The 19,165-nt window shown below is 37.3% G+C and overlaps 2 protein-coding genes across 4 annotated transcripts in view; one reads left to right on the top strand and one right to left on the bottom strand.

The window, feature by feature from the left end:
- The window catches only part of LOC123307607 (ATP-dependent RNA helicase DHX30-like), a 55,692-nt gene that overhangs the window by 26,008 nt on the left and 10,519 nt on the right, over nt 1-19,165 (bottom strand). The window lies entirely within an intron of this gene.
- LOC123307608 (photoreceptor-specific nuclear receptor-like) overlaps nt 1-19,165 on the top strand; it is a 55,183-nt gene that overhangs the window by 30,914 nt on the left and 5,104 nt on the right. For 2 of the 3 annotated variants that reach the window (XM_044889989.1, XM_044889988.1), the window contains exons 4-6: nt 442-545; nt 16,302-16,434; nt 18,011-18,138. In XM_044889989.1, the coding sequence (XP_044745924.1) occupies nt 442-545; nt 16,302-16,434; nt 18,011-18,138 (365 nt within the window). The remainder of the gene's footprint in view (nt 1-441; nt 546-16,301; nt 16,435-18,010; nt 18,139-19,165) is intronic. The other variant, XM_044889990.1, reaches the window with a different exon arrangement.

The raw sequence follows: 19,165 nt of genomic DNA, 5'->3' as shown, positions 1-19,165 counted from the left end.
TACGGTTCCAGCACTCGTTTTTCTTGAAAAATAAAGAAATAAACCATTTTTACCTTAATTGTTAATGAAAGAATCAAACAGTAATATTTTGTCTGGTGTATGGCAGTTTACGATTATAATCGAAATCACAGAATTAATAAATGACAATTTTATTAATTCACACACCATATTTAACGAAATGATCATGCAGTACTGTTCAAAAATTGGAATTCAATGAAAAAAAACTAAATATGCTGGAATATGAATGAAAAAAATTTCGAATGAGGTATCACTTACCCATCTTTCCTATGCAAAATATAAGGGTTGGGGTCTTAACACTGTTGAAGCGATATAGTCGTGCATTTAATCTTAAAAATCGACGTGTACAAAAATTTTCTAGGAAAAAATTCATTCTCTGTATACAAATACCTATAATATTTTCACATTTTTATTCCGTTTCAGGTGCCAAGCAGGAACAGGACGCTGCATTGTAGATAAGGCGCATAGAAATCAGTGTCAAGCATGCAGGTTGAAAAAATGTTTAACAATGGGAATGAACAAAGATGGTAAGTTATAGACACTTCTTCATTTTTAATTGGGAATTTCTGGTCAAACGCATTCCGAGGTAGAACCGAGAGGAAACCTAAATGATATGGTTAGGAAAAGGTTGAATGATTCTTTACTGCAAACTGCAATTGTAGATTATCTTCAGCTCCTTCTTGAATTGAATTAATCTGACCCACACCGGATGAAAATCCATAATTTAACTAGAAATTGAACCACTACGCGTGTTTCGTTATTATGTACACTAGAAGAATTCTTTCTTATTTTTAGTTCATAAACGGTTTATCGAATGAAATGAATTTCGGAATATGGTTTTTCATTTATTTGATTTCTTTTTTCGAACACAAGATATCACCCACTTCTTTTTTCATTATGACCATCACGTATATACCATAAAAATACCAAAAATTCAAAGAATCTATCTCTTGAAACTATGTTGGACACTATTTTATGAATATTCGAACGTTTTATAAAATAAAAGTATTCTTTATATTCGTATACCTACAATTTTGCATTAAAAATAAACATTTTCGATTACGTCAATATCTATCTTTTTATACGTCAAAATAAGGTATGAGGTACATCAGATAAAATAGATAGAAAATAATAATACGAAGAAGGATCAAGCCCAGGATTTCTGAAACACCCTGCATAACTATAAAAGTTTTTTTCTTATTCATTCTGAATCATAAAAAGTGAAAGGAGGAGGGGGCCTTTACTTTATAATCATTCACCCTGTACACACTGATATGCTGATTTCGATACCGGATTTGAAAAAGCATAAATCACTTTGAACCAATTAACCAAAAAAGATATCGGTAACAGGATTCGAAAAAAATGTTTTATCCCGTCAGAAACACATCTCAAAAAATATTCGGAAGGTATTTGAAACTTGAATAAACGGAAAGGAAGCGGAAGGAAGGGATTTTAAATATCCAAATCAGAGAAATATAATCGTTTGAGATTTTATACTAAATTCCCCCTAAGGGTAACTTCTTTCTCATTTCGGCGGCCACATATTTCCTTTGGAAGATTACTCTGTTCTCGTATTTTCTCTTGTGTCCGGGAAATTCATTCATCCCATTCGTTTCTGAGAGCACGGTTTGTTGCTCCTTCCTTTGGGCATTTCGCATATCAAAGGAAAGCCTTAACAAACAACTTTTCAACTTCCTTTGCTCATTATTCATTCTAATTTCGCAAAGCTTCGGGCCGTCATAAAACTGCTTAAATTATCTGCATACTCTGCTTCCGAGGGTCCGTGAAAGAAGTTGGCTGCGCAGAAGTTGAAGAACACAATGTGCCGGTTGCTGAACTACAGGGCAGAGACAACCTGCCTCTGCTACAGGGTGTATTTAAAGGAGAGGCTTTTTTTCTAACAGAATTCAAAACTAGTCAAAATAAAGCGTTTACCAAAAATCACCCTTAAAAATTCTTCAAAATGACAGCAGTTAAGGAAAATTTGAAATTCTGAAAAAGATCCCAATAAGATAAGATATATTTCACAACTTACTTCAATTACAATATTGGTACTCAATATACACTGCGCAAAAAAATTAACGCACATTCTGAAAATCTCAGTTTTAATGAAAGTTAACTCTACATTGACTTTATAACTTATTTTTTATGTTCTCTCGGGAAGGTTTTGAACGAAACAAGACACATCAAATGGAAGGAAAATTCGGGATTTCACCGAATCTTATGTGAAAGAAGAGAAATGAACTATTTTCAAAATACTGAAATGCTGATAAGTGATTTAATACTTGGTATTTCCACCCCTTGCGTTAATTACAGCTTGGCAACGACGGTTTATACTCAAAATGGGTGATCTTAAAATGTTCTGATCTAATCCTTCCCAGATTTCTCCGAATTGGATTCCTAAGTCATTAAGAGTAGCTGGATGATTTTCTGAACTTCTCAGCCTTCTATTGAGGTTGTCCCAAACCTGCTCAATCGGATTGAGATCTGGACTTCTTGCTGGCCATTTCATTCGAGAGACTTCAACCTCTTCAAGGTACTCCTGAACGATGCGCGCACGATGGGGTCTGGCATTATCGTCCATAAAAATGAAATTTTCACCAATATATAGGGCAAATGGCACTACATGCTCTTCAAGAATGTTCCTTATATACTTATCAGCATTCATAGCTCCATTATCAACGACCACTAGGTCTGTGCGAGCAGTCAAAGATATTCCACCCCATAATATAATCGATCCTCCCCCGAAACCAGTAGTACTCAGAAAATTGCACTGAGCATATCATATGTGGACGTCTGTATACAAGGGAACGTCGATCACAATGGTAGAGGCAGAATCTAGACTCATCTGTGAAGAGAACTCTTTCCCAATCGGCTTCTTCCCAATGGATATGCTCTCTCCCAAAATCCAAACGCGCCCTTCGATGGGCTGGGGTAAAAGCTGGGCCTCTTGCCGCGACACGAGACCTTAAATCATATTCTCTGAGGCGATTTCTTATTGTCTGAGTGCTAATTTGCACCTCATGAGTTTGTTCAAGCTGAATTTGAAGGAGGCGAGGGGTTGCGAACCGTTGTCTCAACGAACCCGAAATATCTTTTTATCAGGGCCGAATCGGGAAAAATGGTATAGGGAAAAAATGTTCTTTTTCAAGAATTTACTGTTAAAATCTTTGTACGAGTCAAAGGATCACCCTGGGATTACTTGTAATCGATCGATTTGGGAAAAATTCAAACGCCCTGGGTGCGCCAATGGTGGAGGATTAAATAAATGGAATGATATTATTCCTAAAATATCCTAGACGTGTTCTATGGGGTATGAAATTATTAATCGGGTGGTCAAGGCAACAAATCGAATTGATTTTCTTCAAAATGAGCCAACGTAATTCTGTCTACATGTACTCATGCTGGAAAAGTAGGTTGGACATTGTCAGAATATAAGACAAAACATGTGGATCCACCACCTCCTGAATGTAACTATGCCCAGATGACCACAGATGACCTACTTCCATAAGCGATAGCCCTGCCTTTCCACAAAAAATTGAAGATCTGGTCTCTCCCGCAGTTTTCACCCTTGCTCGGCCATCATGAATGCCCAAACAGAATCTGGTCTCATCAGTAAAGATGACGTTATTGAATTCAAGGTTCAGCCGTTCTTTGCACCAAGAAGATCACCAAGATCACTTCCGTGCCTAGTAGTGAGAGTTTGGACAAACTGAGGACGGTATGAAGCAAGTCCAAAACTTCTGATCCGTCAATAAAATATTCATATTGTTATTGGACAAACCATTGGTCCACATGAGAGTTTGAAAGTGCCTTTTCCGTGGATTAAAAGCAATAACCCTTTGTTTCCCAAAAATTAGTAAAAATCTTTGGCATTATTACCGCATTTATGCGTATAGCCTAATCATTTCATGTGAAAAATCAAAGTATCATTTTATTTTTCGAATTCGTGTTTTTTTCTTATTTTGATCCTAAATAGTGAAAGTTGAAATATTTCAATGATTCTGGAACCAATGAACCTTGGTATATAATTGTACAATTTATCATCATGAGCACCTTTTCGTTATCAGGCTAGAAAAATATCTTCTAAAGCAATTCATGCCGCGTGAGCTAAAAATATTCACTTGGCGGAATCTTTGCGAGCATTTTAGATTCTTATTTCCTCCATAGCTCCGTTGGCAATCTCTCCCAACAAAACTTCATTTCGCTCCCCAAATCCCCGTTGTCGAAGTTGGCGAACAACAAACTCCCAAGGCTCTTCAGTATTCAGGACCAGACATTAGATGAGCAACTTCAGGAGACGTACTCTTCATCGAGGATATCCTCGCTCATATTGGGCGGACGGAGCGCCACTGAAAGCCCCTGTTCCCCCCATTTCTCCAGCACCCACTCATCGAACTTCCACAGCGCCCGCCACTACGCTATCCTTGATAATTTGATAAAAGAGAGGATTTTGAGCTTCAGACCTCGGATTCGCGGAGTATCGGTTAATTTTTGCGAACTCATATACGACGGGACAGCGTTTGCATGCAGATTTTTTGAATACGCAGGCAGCACTTTATGAAAACTGTCTGAAAAGGTATCGGAAATATTCTGGGTATCATTGGGACGGCTTCTTTATGTACTGAAAGGTCATGTACAGGCTGTCCTACCCAACTGAAACACATCACTTCAACGTAAGTTAAGTACGTTCATTCATTAATTGTTTCACGAATGGTTTGTTATCAATTTTCGATGATTATTATTGTGGATATTGAGCAACTGAACGGGTAAAAATGCAATTGCTCACCCCAACGGGCTGAAGAAGAAACCTAGGTGAATCTCCACTGGTAGCAGAAATAGGGTTTCCTGTGCCCCTTACACAGGGAACTAATATTCCTTCCGTACAAGCTTCGCTCTATCGCCTCTCTGATAAAGAAGACACACTTCACTCAAAGTTGCTCAATATATCACTCTGGTTTACTTGATAAAGATTTATTCCTATTGACAGACGAAGAGTTTGTTCCTGCCCGCAAAGCGTCGCGAGCAACTGGGGCAAAAACGCCTGACAATCGAGAGTCGGGCAACCCAACAATTAAGACCAAACAATTCGCATTTATATCAAAGTAGAATAGCAGATTTCTAGGATTGTCACCAGATGACACGTATAAAATATTATCTTTTCCTTGATATACAGAGTTGGCCATTGAAAACGAAAAAGCGTGTCTCTTTTTTTTCAACAGAGGGTAGAATTGGTCAAATGAAGCGTTTCACCAAAAATCACCTTTACAAAATGTTCAAAATGACAAAGTTGAAAAAAATTGAAAATGATTACTGAAATATTTCCTTATACTACCCTAGACCGTTTGTTAGCTGAATTATCGCAAAGCAGTGGGAAAAAACTCATCTCCTGATTCGACCATGTAGTTTCGTTTAGGATATTGGCTCGTTCGATATTTACTTAGTAATGAAAATGGAAACTTAGGATTGCCGCATTGTTCTCATTATTTTTTAGTGACTTACACGATTTTATGAAATGGCTTATTTAGATACCAACTGAAAGAAGACAGAAGTGTACAAAATGGAATAATCCTTCAAAATCTCACCAAAAAAATTCGTCTAAATAATTCACGAATTTTTTCACAATGGGCATCTTCTTGTTCGAACATTCCAAATGGGGGTAAAACATCATACCACTTTTTTAACATAACTAACATAAGCACTTTCAAGAAACTGCCTCGATTTTCTACATTTTTTTCACCCTAAATTGCACGATACAACAATTATGATTCTCTCAAAAGTGACCCGATGCATCTAATCCGATGAACTTGTTACTGAACCATTCATTGTCCAGCCATATATTTATGTTTTGTTTCGGTTTTTAGGGGTTTTATCTCAGCCATCTTGGATATTTTATATAGACAATTTTTGGTTAAACGACTTATTTTGATGAGTTCTACCTAATCTACCTTCTGTAAAAAAAGCCTAACCTTATAACAAACTATATGTTTGTCATGTTATAAGAGACTTTGAATATCACCTTCATTCCAGATATTTGGAAAGCTGAAAAATTTTCCAATATGGAATGCCTCACTTCCAGGAAATTTTTAATTCAAAAGAAACATGAGGTGTAAATAAAAAAATAATGAAAGTTACTATTATATCTCTGAAGTGGAGGTAGGTAGAGTATCTCTAGAATGTTACATTTGTTTTACTATAAGCATGAAACTTTGATTGTCCGATCAACGATTTGACAGTCACTCGATTTCTAAAACGAAATCACTGAAACCTTTTCATTTCTGAATATATTGAAAAAGTAGCACTAGAGAATAATTGAATGGACTTATGAACATCACAATTTGATGCGAGAATGATATTCTGAATGATCATGACTGAATTATCGATTACAAACAGCTTGACGTTTATTCGTCAATCAAGCGTTGATTCTCCGATCAAGCTTTATGAAACACTGAAACTAGAAATAGACGTACCAATTCAAAGAACCAAAAAATGAGTTTTCACTTATAACTTAAACAAAAGAAAAGAAGATAGAGGGATGGGGTTTTGGCCATCATCCATCTTTTGAACACCGAGGTCGGAAACGTTCCATCCATTTTTCTCTAGCTCTCATGGTTAGAGAGAATCAGAGGAGCATAAGCAAATAACGAGTCTTACTATCCTTAAATAGTACCCAATTGTTTTTTCATGTTTGAAGTTTTTACTGGTACTGCTCTGGGAAAAAAAATCAAGTAAAAATCCAGCCCAAATGATACTTTTGAAACTGAAATTTGTGGGTTTGTTCAATGCGACAAGTGCTGTTTCAAACAAATACGTATATCCAAGACCCAATCTGCGGATTATTTACTTTCATGTCCATATGGAACCCCATCCCTTTCCCCAATTATCCCCGATCGAGAGCACGTTCGAATTTTCTCTGCGGTACAAGGAGAACAACCGCTGAGGTAAAACAAAGGGCACCGTCAAATGACAAAACGTGCACAACGCGTCGACGGGGCCTCATCATCCGATAATTTGAACATAAACGAAGCCAATAACCTAAGGGTGTGGTGGAGCACGAGCGACGGATTTGCATAAGATATAACGTTTTAACCATCCATCATTATCCTTCGCTTTTCTGTTAAAGTTCCATTACCTCCTGTCGGAAAATCCCGATCATGTTCGAGCCAGTATTCGATATTTAGTTTTGTTCGTGAATTCCCGTAATAATTTGATGAATTTTCGCCTCGGTGAAAATTAAAAGATTTTTTCGTCGACCTGAACATAATATTACATTTTACGTACTAATTTACAGACGAAAAGTCGACTATTTCAGAAGGCGAGTACTTTTCGTACTGAATCACTTTTCGTACTGATTTACTTTTTGTTCGGCTTTCGTCACCAAGCAATATATTAGATCCCGGGGCGATTGAATCAATTTTGTGAATAAAGAATTTGATGAAAACATAGGTGCCTGTAACCTGTAACAATAACTGTCATTTGATGTTGTCAAATTAATTTTTTACGAAATCGGCTAGATTTTACCAGTGAATTAGCTAACTGGTCTGAATGTTAGTGTTAGTATAATCAAGAATGGATAGTGATAGTGATAGCGATATGGATAACAGTAACACTTCATCAGAGCTCAGGAAATAGGGAACACTCCTTCTGGCGAAAATTATGTATTTTTATGATATATCTTTAAAACGTCACATTTTTTTAATAACTATTTCAACCGATTCCCAAAAAAAATTATTTTAAGTACTTGAAAATGCAAAATAAAAATGGGTATTTAAAATTCAAAGCCTTTCGTTTCTATTGCACAAGTTGACAACATCGACTGAAATATGCGTTGATAATAAAGGACAACAAATACATTATCTTGATGAGATAGACAAAGATGGCTGTCTATGAAGTCTGCGACGAACGAGGAAGGTTGTAAAATTTTATGGGATTTTTATGGTCGGTTGCTGTTGAGGCTCGCCAGTGAGTACGCGCCTAGAAAACGAAGCGATTTAAATTTTACAATCTCATATTTGAAGAATGATTTTGAACAGTTTCCGCGGTGCATTTGAAAAATGAAACTCATAATTATTCAGTTTAAACTTGCATTTGCTGTGATAACCCCTTAATTGAGGAGAATTCCCCATTGGTAATCATGGACACCTAGATGAGGCTATAAAACGAATAACTTCTTACTTTCTTAAAGATATGTGAGGTCGACGAAAAAATGTATAATATACACCTCGAGAAAAACTGTCTATATTGTCTAGCCTGTTTGCTACCCTCTGCTGCGCCTCGGCTATCAATTTGCAGGCTCAACTGTAATAGACAGTTTTTCGTCCTTGGTACATAAATAACTATTTTCAATGTGATCGGATAATCGGTTTCAGGACTGTATTTCTTATATTCAATATGATAAAAAACCTTCGAAAAATCAACATCTCTGGAGTTCGAAAAACGATAATCATTAAATAACAATAGCACAATAATTAATGATGTTGAAAAGAGCCTTTCCACCTAGCCAAACTTGAATAGATAGAATCACTCTGTATTCAAATGACTTTGCCATGATCTGATTATGTTCGGTAAACCGGTGTTCCTTAAACCATGTACAGGGTGGGCAAAATTCTTTGTCCACTGAAGGGATCTCGAGAACTATAAGAGCTAGAAGAAAACGGTTGACACATTTTCCGAGCTCTTTTTCAGAGAAACAATGAATGACGAAAACCGTAACCTCCTACGATTCTTCGTTCTTGAGTTATTAACAAAAAATGGGATTTTGACGATTTCGAAAATTTCTCATAACTTTTTTGTCTTTGAAGTTACAGATCTGAAACTTGAACCTTCTACAGGTCCTTTTTTAAGCAGAACTCACTGACGAGCTCAAAATATTTTTTCATTTCGAATCACTAAGCGAAATTTCGTTTTTCTAAATGCAAACTTTTATTGAATTTCTTGTTTTTGAATTGGAAAAAAATCTTTTGTCAGTAGATTCTGATTCTGCGTATAAAAGCGCCTGAGAAGGTTCGAATTTCAGATCTGTAACTTCAATGACAAAAAAATTATGAGAACTTTTCGAAATCGTCAAAATCCCATTTTTTACTAATAGGTGATTCAAAAACGAAGAATCGTAGGAAGCTACGGTTTTCACCATTCTTTGTTTGTCTAAAAAGAGCTCATTTATTGCTTATTGTATAAAATTGTGTTACTTCTAATGCCTAAAAAATATCAGTGTTTGTTCGCGAAAGGCTTTTCGCAATGTAATCTATTTAGGACTTTTATGAAATTTGGAGTGAAGACCAGAACTGGCAGTCTATGTTGTATAACAGCAAGATCTCACTCGATGAGAAAAAAAAGCAAACGAAGTTATGTAACATGAACATAACATGTCTGTCATAGTGGGTACCTTACTACTGATGGATTTTGTACCGAATATGCTAGTTTTTTTTGGTATATTTATGGACCAAGAATAAAAAACTGTCTATTAGTAGTCGAGCCTGCAAATTGATAGCCTAGGCTATACATGCAGGGTGTTTTCAAAGATAAGGCTTTTTTTCGACAGAAGGTAGAACTCATCAAAATAAGTCGTTTAACCAAAAATTGTCTATATAAAATATCCAAGATGGCTGAGATAGAACCCCTAGAAGTTCAACAAAATTTCATTGAATTTCAAGTACGGGACTGTGGTAGGTGACTCTGGCATCGCAAAAACGAAACAAAACATAAACATATGGCTGGATAATGAATGGTTCAGTGCCAAGTTCATCGGATTGGATGCATCAGGTCGCTTTTGGAGAATCATAATTGTTGTATTGTGCAATTTATTGTGAAAAAAAAAGTAGAAAATCGAGGCAGTTTCTTGAAAGTGCTTATGTAAGTTGTGTTGAAGAAGTGCTATGGTGTTTCCTCGTTTCATCCCATTTTTACGATGATTGTTGGAATGTTCGAACAAGATAATTGTGATGCCCATTGTGAGGTATTACTCTATTTTTTACACTTGTATCCTAAGTCTCTTCTGTCAGTTGGTATCGAAATGAGCCATTTTTACTAAAAAATAATGAGAACAATTCAGCAATCCTAAGTTTCCACTTTCATTACCACGTAAATATGGAACGAGCCAATATCCTAAACGAAACCACATGGTCGAATCAGGAGATAAGTTTTTTCCACTGCTTTGCGATAATTCAGCTAATAGAAGGTCTAAGGTCGTATTAGGATCTATTTCAGTACCCAATTATTTGTCAGTTTGAAAGTTTTGTATAGGGATTTTTGGTGAAACGCATAATTGGAAAAAAGCCTCACCTTCAAATACACCCTATATAGCAAACAGGCGAGACAATAGGCAGTTTTTGACCAAGATGCATATTACATTTTTTTCGTCGACCTCACGTACCTTTATGAAAGTAAGTACTCTACTGTCATCATCTGTCTATCATTTTTTTGTTGAGGTCGACGAAAAATAAAATGTTTTGCGAGTGGCCTCTCCAAAATTAAAATTCGTGCTTTTGCTTCTTTGTTTCTTATCTTTGAAAAACCAAAAATGTTGGTGTGTAAAGAATCGCATTTCCTTACAGAATAAGCTTCTCTCCCCTTGTCAAAAACATTGTCAGCTGGTAGTTTCACAGAAAATCGATAATTTACGGTCGGGGAAAAAATGGACCCTCCTCTCCTCCATCTGAAAAGGACGAATGACAGAAAAAGAAAATCAAATGCCGCATTCAATCGGATAGCGACCTCCCGACATCCTTATATTCGATATTCCAAATAACGCCATCCGGAGTCCACGCATGCGACCTACCCTGACGAGGATCAGACTGTTCCGAGCACCTCAGGCATCTGCGTCAAGCCGGTCACATGCCGAGCTTCCAGTCCCGGGAGTTTTGGTAGAGCCTTTGGTGGGAATTAACCGGCTTCGAATCCCATTAATCAGCGTCTTCTAAATCCCGGCTATGGCTGTTCGTTACACTGGCGCAGTGTCTGGTTTTCCATTTTCCATTTCCCCACCCCCGCGTCGGATCGCGTCAAGTGAATACGCCCGGATTTAGGGACGAACACCGGATACCCGAATCGAGTACATTGACTTTGACAGACCCCACCTGACTGATTGCTCCTGGAGGAATTCTTTTTCCCGGATTTTTTTTTTAGATGAATGAGGGCGCCGGTCGTCGGTTGATTCAAGTCGAATTTGATGGTAGAAAATGGGGAGGAAGTAAGATATGTTGTGCTGGATTGATACAGACAGAGATAACTGGTGAACATTTCACAATTAGGAGAATATTCTCAATCAGCAATACGTTTTCACTCCTATTTGATTCGATGGTGACTAGACGTTTCCAGTTATAACACAAACAACAATGTTTCTTCAAATTCGATACACTACACTTGGTGATGGAGGGACAGTAGCTTATCATCCTGAAGAGAAAAACATCGCTATTCAAATAGAGGATTTGTCTTATCTCCAACAAAGAAGTTTCACACGATTTCGGCAATGTTCAAACATCTGACTTTGTTGTCGTGTAACTTCTATTGGTAACACTGCCAGTTTTCGTTCATGGTGGGTTCATGTAGAGCCCCTAAGAACTAAGACCTAAGAAATTGACCAATCTAATGGGCAGATAGCAAACACGTGAACACCATCTGTCAATCAGATTGGTCTCTTTCTTAGTTTTCAGGAATCCCAGTGCGACTTTCGACTAAATCGAGGTACGGTGGACCTAATTTTCACACTGCGACAGCTGCAAGAGAAGGCCCGTGAATAACAATCAAGGATCTATACAGCCTACATCGATCGTAGAATTGGAGAACGCTATGGAAAATCATGGGACGCCTTGGAGTCTTAGCAGTGTGTGAAAGCCTTCATACCAACAACACCGTTAGAATACTGCATAATGGCTCTACAAACGACCATTTCCTAACCAACTCTGGAATGAAACAAGGCTGCGTCTTAGCGCCTTTACTGTTCAATACTTTCGCCATAGCCGTCTAGATAATTGCTGACATAAGTATGCCTGTAAGAGGTGTTGGAATAAGATTCAGATTTGATGGAGGCCTATTTAACCTGAAGCGCCTCAGAGCAAAAACCCGTTCAAAGTTTATCACGGAACTTCAATATGCAGACGACTGCGCACTTATCGCTAGCAGCCCAGGGGATCTACTGATAATGCTGGACACCTATAAACATATATACGAAGCTTTAGGCCTTAGACTCAATATCCACAAAAACAAAATCCTGGTAAGTCTGCTAGAAAGCCTTCAAACAGATATCAGCCTGGAGGATGAAACTTTAGAACAGGTCGAGCAGTTCAAATACTTGGGAAGCTTCATAAATACTATGGTTAACCTGGACACGGAAATACACAACCGTATCAATTCGACATCACGGGCATTCTGGAAGCTAAAGGTCAGAGTGTTTCAAAATCACGACCTCAATCTGAAGACCAAGACAGCTGTTTACAAAGCAGTCGTCCTCCCAACGCTTTTTTACGGAAGCGAAAGCTGGACGCCCTAAAGGCGATATCTTAAACAGCTTGAACAAACGCAACAACGTCATCTAAGATAGATAATGCACATCAGATGGTTCCACAAAGTTTCGAATGCAGAAGTCTTGCAACGCGCGAGTTGTACAACAATTGAGACTCAAGTAACGAGGGCCCGACTCAGATGGAGCGGCCACATTCTGAGGAAGCAAGACACAAGACTCCCCAAAATAGCTCTGTATGGCGAATTGACAGAGGGAGCCAGGAAACCAGGAGGCCAGTATAGGCATAGGCGGTCTAAGGATACACTGCATCAAGCCTTAAAATCAGTTAATGCCAATCATAACTGAGGAAAACTAGCGTTAGACAGGACACAGTGGAGGTCTATGGTGCACAGTTATAATGGAGACTCGAGAAGAATACAGCGGCGGCCAGATCTGGTTGGTGACTATCCATGCCCGGAGTGTGGAAGGATCTGTCAGTCAAGGTTGGATCTCTTCATTCACAGGAGGGCACACAGTCGCAATTAACCCTAAGAAAGTCTGTTCTTTTTTTATGTCTTTTTGTAGATTTATTCCCGGTAACGGGATACAGCAATGAATGAATGAATGAAGTTTTGAGGAGCTCTGCATGAACCTACCAAGAAATGAAAGTTCTCCTTACAATGCTATATGAACCCACCATATCACCTCGCTAGACCCTATATCACATTATATGGAAAACTGACCCCTCTCTATGAATTGAGCCCTTGTGAGCCATAATGTTGACAAAATTCACTTAAAACTTCAAAAAAGTCGAAAAATATAAATATGTAGAAGTTTTTGTACCTCGATTGGCAACGTGGCACTAACTGCGGTGATAACTAGATAACTGAAATAGGTAATGCTCAGAAAAAGAGTTTTTCACTTCATTGGCTCAAGCCATTTTTATAATTGACGACGTGGCCGCACTATCAACAAATAATTTCTTTCCTGCCATTGCAGGATGAAAAAGTTTATGATTGCATCTTGCATCCATGTTACCTGGTTGTGTATAAGGTGGGCAAAATTCGTTGTCTATTGAGGAGATATCGAGATCTAGAAGAGAACACATTTCTTAGTTTTTTTTTCAGAGAAACAAAGAATGGCGAAAACCGTAACCTCCTATGATTTTTCGTTTTCGAGTTATTAGCAAAAAATGAGATTTAGACAATTTCGAAAAGTTCTCATAACTTTTTTGTATTTGAAGTCACAAATCTGAAACTTGAACCTTCTATAAGCACTTTTTTACATATAATAGAATCCACTGACGAGCTCAAAATATTTTTTCATTTCGAATCATTAGACCAACTTTCGTGTTTTTAAAGGCAAACTTTTATTGAATTTGTTATTTTTGAATTGAAAAAAAATTTTGTCAATAGATTCTACGTATTAAAGTGCCTAAGAAGGTTCAATTTTCAGATCTGCAACTTAAGGGACAAAAAAGTTATGAAAACTTCTCGTCAAAATCAAATTTTTTGCTAATAACCCAAAAAACGAAGAATCGTAGGAGGCTACGGTTTTCACCATTCTTTGTTTCTCTGAAAGAACTAGGAAATATTTTACTTTCCGCACTTAATTATTCTTCTGTCAAATGCATGCTAGTGGTTGGGATGACGACTTCCAAGTCTTTTATCAACAGAAGTGTGATGAAGAGTTGAAAGTAGCAGATGAGATTACAGAAATGATAAAGCAAGAGTGTGTGAACTTTGTAGCGTTTTCACTCGGTTATGAGGTAGGACCATTAAGCACTCTCCTACATCCGCATCAGCAAACAGTGCGGTTTGGAAAAGAATTACTTTTCAAGGGCTTAACAATCTCGGCAGGGCGCCCATTTGCGAAATTAACCCTTCATAGACACAAGCACGTGACTTAATACGAGCGTATGCAAAACGCCCTTCGCTAATTGACCGTGGACCTTCGAACGTCACGATTTTGCCACAGGCTAATGCGGTGTTTCCGAAACGGCCATCATTAAATTCTGGAGAGAAAGCTTTCCAGTTGAGTCAACTTCTTTCTAGGGCTTGTTGCTAGGACATGAGATCTTTATCATTTTGCCCAAATGTCTGTAATTTTGGAATTTTTTCGGAAAATGGTCTTAACCTCATTGAAGAAGAATTAATGGTCAAAGCCAATTGTTCGTAAAAATTATAACTGCCGAATGAAAAAAAAAAGGATTTTTAGGGAAGATCATGGACCCGAATGCATCGGTTCAGTTCGTCAATGAGTACAATCCAGCCAATGATTTTTCTCGATAAAAAAAATTGGGGTATTTCGGATCAGCTGACTTTGACAGCACACCTGTGGGACACACAAGTGTTGGTACGGTTCAAGTCTGTTGATTTTGAGTGGTTTTATATAAATCCTCATCATCAATCAGAATTCTAGCTGGAAAACACAATTCTCACGTAGGTACTTATATTTTGAGAGAAGAAACGATGACCTTGTAAACGTGAAGCGGTCCCGTAAAGCCAAAAACCGAAGGCGGCAATTTTGTTGTGGGATCGTTCTTCTGATACGTCCTGTAACTCTTCGTGAATGATCTTAGTGATTCCACACACGACAACAATAATTCTTTTCCGTATTTACACTTCTGTGCATTGCTATCAAATTCGTTTAGCATTTGAAAATTTTCTAGTCTTCTCGCTCTAGGAAGATAAACAAAAATAATGAGGAACCATTAAATCACACAAATATTCTTGTACTGAATAGTAACCTTTAACTGAAAAAATGTTGATTTCTTCCTTGAACATTTTCGAATTGGGAGATTTCATAGCAGGTGATAAATGATTGAAGAACTTCAGAATTCGATACAGTGGAGAGCATACAAATCTATATAAGTTCTTGAACAACTTCAAACTTCGATACAGTGAAGAGCATTCAATATATATATAGATATATAAGTTCTATGTCTAGGCATAATAAAGTTTGTCAATTTTAGGAGTCCAGCTATCATCTATCTGATTCTCTGGCTGAGTGACCAGCCCATCTCTATTTCATTTTACATATTCAGAAAATTACATCTGTCACTCTTACCCAAATCCTTGACTCTTACTCACATGCGTATTTTCATCAAAGCAGCTTTCATTCTAAACTTGCGATTGGTACTTAGATTTCATTGTCGATTGGAATTTATTTATAAACCCTCATCAAAAAATAACAAATTTAGTCTGTAAATAAAGTAAGTTGAATAATCGATTGAATATATTGAAGGATAGTTTATGGTGATTTCAAAAGAGATAACTGATGTAACAACTAGAAAAGCTTGTCTGAATTGTCTCCATGTATAAACGAAAAATAGTTTTCCGCCGACCTGAACAATTAATTACATTGCACTACTAATTTCACTTTTCGTCCGCAAACACTTTTCGTCCGGCTATTCGTCACCAACCAATATTAGATCCCAGGGCCAATAAATCAATTTCGTGAATACAGAATTTGATAAAAACATGAGTGCCTGTGACAATAACTGTCATTTGCTGTTGTCAAATTAATTCTTTATGAAATCCGATAGATCTTATGAGTGTATAGATGAGACCATCAAACGGGTAACTACTTACTATCATAAAGGTATGTGAGGTCGACGAAAAACTATAAATAATAGGCACCTCGGCAAAAAAACTGTCTATATTGTCTCGGCTGCTTGCTAGCATCGGCTATCAATTTGCAGGCTCGACTGTAATAGTAAAAGACAGTTTTTCGTACTTCGTACATAAATAACTATTTTACCCTTCTGTAATACATGAACGGAGCTTCATTTTTGGCCACCTACGGATGTAATACTTGGCATGAGAAACCTGCTCAAATGAAGTTTTGATTGCAGCCGTCCAGAATGAAAGACAGCCAAGAAACACGGCGACCATTCGGCCAGAAACCCTGAGAGACATGAGCGCCGAGCAGGAAAGGGCACTTCGAGAGGCAGCAGTGGCAGTTGGAGTTTTCGGGTGAGTAAAGATGAAGAAAAACAAACAAAAAACTTGTTTTCAAATAGGACAACATATAGTTATACTTTAACCTCGTCAGTGGATTCTATACGTTAAAAAGTGCCTGTACAAGTTTCAAGTTTCAGATTTGTAACTTCAAAGACAAAAAAGTTATGAGAACTTATCGAAATCGTCAAAATCTCCTTTTTTGCTAATAACTCAAGAACGAAGAATCATAGGTGGCTACGGTTTTTACCATTTTTTGTTCCTCTGAAAAGAAGGTGTCATCCGTTTCCTTCTAGCTCTTATAATTCTCGAGTTATCCTCAGTGGACAACGAATTTTGCCCACTCTGTACATCCAGTTTCTGGATTTCCCTCTCGTATTAAATCACCCCACATAAAGAGACCACTAAAGAATTCTTCTAGGAAAACTCAAAGGATTGTCAAGAAAAAATTCGAAGGAAATGCTTGAATTTTGAATTTCCCTCCTATATCTACTTTACGAGAAAGTTAAGATGTGACAAATAAAGAGTGTGTGGATGCACCTTTTCTGACATACAGGTTTCTGTCCTTGACAAAATTGAAAGTGCTAGACATATCTTGATCTATTAACAGTCTTTCAATATTTTAAACATTATATATGTTTATATATTATAAACATATATAATGTTATCCGCTTACTAACTGGATGGTGGTGTTTCAGGGGTTGCCACACACCTCAGAACTTCTCGTAGTAAATTTGCAGCTGAAACCTCAAAGTGTTTGTGAAAATAAGGTACTCCTGGCTCGTGGACTAAATCCCAACCATTTCCAAGATGAAAAAGCCTAATGTTTTCTAAAATTTTTTGAAATACCTATTTTTGTAGTTCAGATAGTCGTACGCTTCAATTCCATTCCTGCTACATAAATATTGACCTTTTTTTATCCGAGCATAACCAAATATCCACCACATACCTCAGAAGGGGAACATAGTTGATCCTATGTTTCTTCACGAAATAACAGTATTTTCAAACAAACTATTCAAAGCGACAAGTACCTATGTCCCTATGCTGACCAGTAGCCTGTAGCACATTACTATGAGTGAAAGTCGCCAAACTCCCTTCATAGGCAAGGGTGACGAAATCTTGACGCATTATCTCGGTGGATAGATCAAACGGAACAAAGGGGTTGTTGGTGGGTATCGCACAATGAAACTTCAAAAGAGGACATCAAAGTATCATTTTTCACGCTCCAACCGATTCCGCCACAGGGAAATGGTTTGATCGTTCACCTGTCACCGAGCGAATCAAAAATAAAGGGAAATCGATAGGGGTGAATCAACCATAACAGTGACGGATACCTTCAACATAGGTCAAGAACTGCCATCAGATAAATTGAACCGTTGAAAAAAGATTGATCGTTATGTCAATGTTTGTTGAGTGGTTTAGGGGTTATCAATCCTCTGATCCCAGAATCGAGGTTCAAACTATTAATTTTTTTATTCGACCACATATTACCGAATCTGAAGTTTAAACTGGGGTTGTTCTTATGTCCCTAAACGTTTTCAACAGAAACCTGTCAAATATTCTGTTTTCAATAAATTTTTTTTTATTTCAGACCTCCAGTATCATTAACAATGGCATTGTCCCCTAACAGATACACACAGAGCTTATTACCCAGTGTACCACCTCCGTCACTACCAACCAGAGAACCCACCCCTGCGAAGGAAAGCAGCGATAATGATGGTGAGTAAATTATCCGTTACTTAAACAAAAACTGAACTGAATTGAGTTAGGTTAAATGACACATCCTAGAGAAAATCATGTAATCTGATTGTAGATGTTCATCAAAAATTAGCTACATCAATTCAAAACTAGTAGAAACATTCAGAATAAAAAAAAAGAATATACAGGGTGAATCACCACGAAGGCCTATTAGATATTTATGTAGAACTAATAATAAGTATTTGTGTGCGGAACATTTGTATGTTGTAGTTATCCGCAATTGATTTTCTACTTGAAATATTTTCGGGGCTCTGAAACTACCGGTTATATCGGAAACAGCCTACTACTTTCTTATTTCATATTTGCACCGTTAGATAGCTGATTTTATGAGAATTTCAACAGTATGCACTACCTAGAGTGAAAACTCGAGAGTTTATGAGTTACTGGGATCCTTATGAAAAAATGGTGAAAACAGAACTTACACTTTTTTGTTTTGATTTCTGCCGCAAAGTTCTTTTTTAATATTTAGGGGAAGTCCGGGAGACTTGCTCAGGTAGGAGACTTGAACCACCTCAAATATTTCAATTCAAATTTCCCGTTACCGGTATCGTAAATAGCATGCGATACACTCGTTACAAGGCACAACTAGTGATGTCTTTATTTTGGCAACCATCAGAACAGTTCAGGAATGAAAGGGTTGAACATGATTTTGTTGTTAGGAAGTAAGAAATTAAATAGTTTTTGTTTGTTACACTGTGTGAAAAGTTTAATAGGTGCGTGGTGTTATTTAGTTTTATTGCTTTCATTGATTAATATTGTTTTACAAACGATGAGCCTTAATAATAGTTGTAAAAGTTTCAAGAAAACAACTTTGGAATAGACTAAAAGGGAGTGCGGGACACGTGACCCATGATATGGTCGAGAGACATAATCAGTTGTCCAAGTTTTCCTCACTGAGCTTAGATAATGGTTTGCTTCAAAAAACAAAAATTAAATAATAGAAATAAATATAAAAAATATACAAAGATTCAAAAAAGTAACAAACATC

The sequence above is a fragment of the Coccinella septempunctata genome, chromosome 2 (assembly GCF_907165205.1).
Source record: "Coccinella septempunctata chromosome 2, icCocSept1.1, whole genome shotgun sequence".
Lineage (NCBI taxonomy): Eukaryota > Metazoa > Arthropoda > Insecta > Coleoptera > Coccinellidae > Coccinella > Coccinella septempunctata.
The sequence above is the reverse complement of the archived record's forward strand: the minus strand, read 5'-3'. Positions and strand labels throughout refer to the sequence as shown.